Source organism: Pyxicephalus adspersus, chromosome 4, assembly GCF_032062135.1.
Source record: "Pyxicephalus adspersus chromosome 4, UCB_Pads_2.0, whole genome shotgun sequence".
NCBI lineage: Eukaryota > Metazoa > Chordata > Amphibia > Anura > Pyxicephalidae > Pyxicephalus > Pyxicephalus adspersus.
Window position 1 is genome coordinate 115,258,481 of NC_092861.1, and position 1,305 is coordinate 115,259,785.

Sequence of the window (1,305 nt, forward strand, 5' to 3'; positions counted from 1 at the left end):
TGAAGGGTAGGTTGTCTCCCCTAGAACTAGGTTAGCTTAGGGGTCTAAGAGGTCTCACTGATATTTAGATGCAGGACAAATAGGAACATTGTACGCAATTATGGCCTAATTACAAAAAATGTGCAAACTCATGTTGTATAAAAATGGTTTATAATAATATAAAAATAAACACATACCGCCAATGCCAATAAACAGTGTCAATCCAAAACAGACGAAGAATACCACAAAAACCAACACAAAATAGCGTTTTGACAGTGTGTACAATCGCATTGGGGCCAACCTGCAAAACAAAAAGATATGTCATCATACTGACTTATTATACAACTACCAATTTATTCACACAAATGATACAAGCGGTGTTCAACTTAAAGAGTAAAGTAAAAAGTTCAACAAATTCTGAGTTTGCCCAAGTCTGACTCTTTTGTTTGAAAGTGAGGAATCAGAAATCTTTGAAGGTCCTTTTGAAGATCCATCAACTTGCAGATCATATACAGCAGAAGAACTAAAGTAGGTAAAGACTTTTTCCCAGCAGCTCAACTTACCCCTCAGAGTGTACTGTGTTTACATTAGGGTTTAGACACTTGGAGAGCTGCTGGGAGGGGGTGATTTTGGTGTAACTTTTGATGATGCATTACTCCACAGTACCTGCAGGTCAGTTAGGGGCCTTTTTAATTTTTCTCACTGATTGCCCAAAGGTAATAAAAATCAAATAAATTTTGTTTTATCATTTTTGTAAATAACTGTAGTTTAACAACAGTTTCTAAGTGCTGCTGCAACAGCATGACATTTAGCATGGCTGCTGTAAAAGCTTGCAGATTAACACTGTTGGCCAGATTTCCTTATAAATACAAAGCAATTATATTATACTGATAATAAGTGACAGTCAGAACTCCAAAGATTATTTGTGTTTACCATCTCAAACTAGGAGTAAAGGTTGTTTTAAGTAACTGGTGACCAGATCTTTTTCAGTGACCCTTGTAGCAAAGAGCTACAGAATATAATGCACAATGAATGTGTGCATTAACAATGCGGAAAAGTATTAACAGTTGTGAGCAAAAAATGAGTTACCACCTAAAAATGTTATGGACTAAATGCCCCCATTGCTGATCTGATGTTCAGCTAAATGATAAAAAAACATAAGAATGTATGCTCTTACACAGCACCCATCTACATCTGACCATGGAGCTTGAATGGGAGTAAGGGAAATCCTCATACTGCTGCATTTATAGAGTTTACACTTAAGGGTGGTGTTCCCATTATGGAAAATACCAAGGATGTTTTACCAACTGCAGCATAACCTGGGTT

The 1,305-nt window shown here is 36.6% G+C and overlaps 1 protein-coding gene across 1 annotated transcript in view; it reads right to left on the minus strand.

The window, feature by feature from the left end:
* The window catches only part of TMEM181 (transmembrane protein 181), a gene marked incomplete in the record, with an annotated part of 34,578 nt that overhangs the window by 21,255 nt on the left and 12,018 nt on the right, over positions 1-1,305 (minus strand). Inside the window, 1 exon segment of the mRNA XM_072409364.1 lies at positions 177-280. Coding sequence (XP_072265465.1) covers positions 177-280 — 104 coding nt within the window.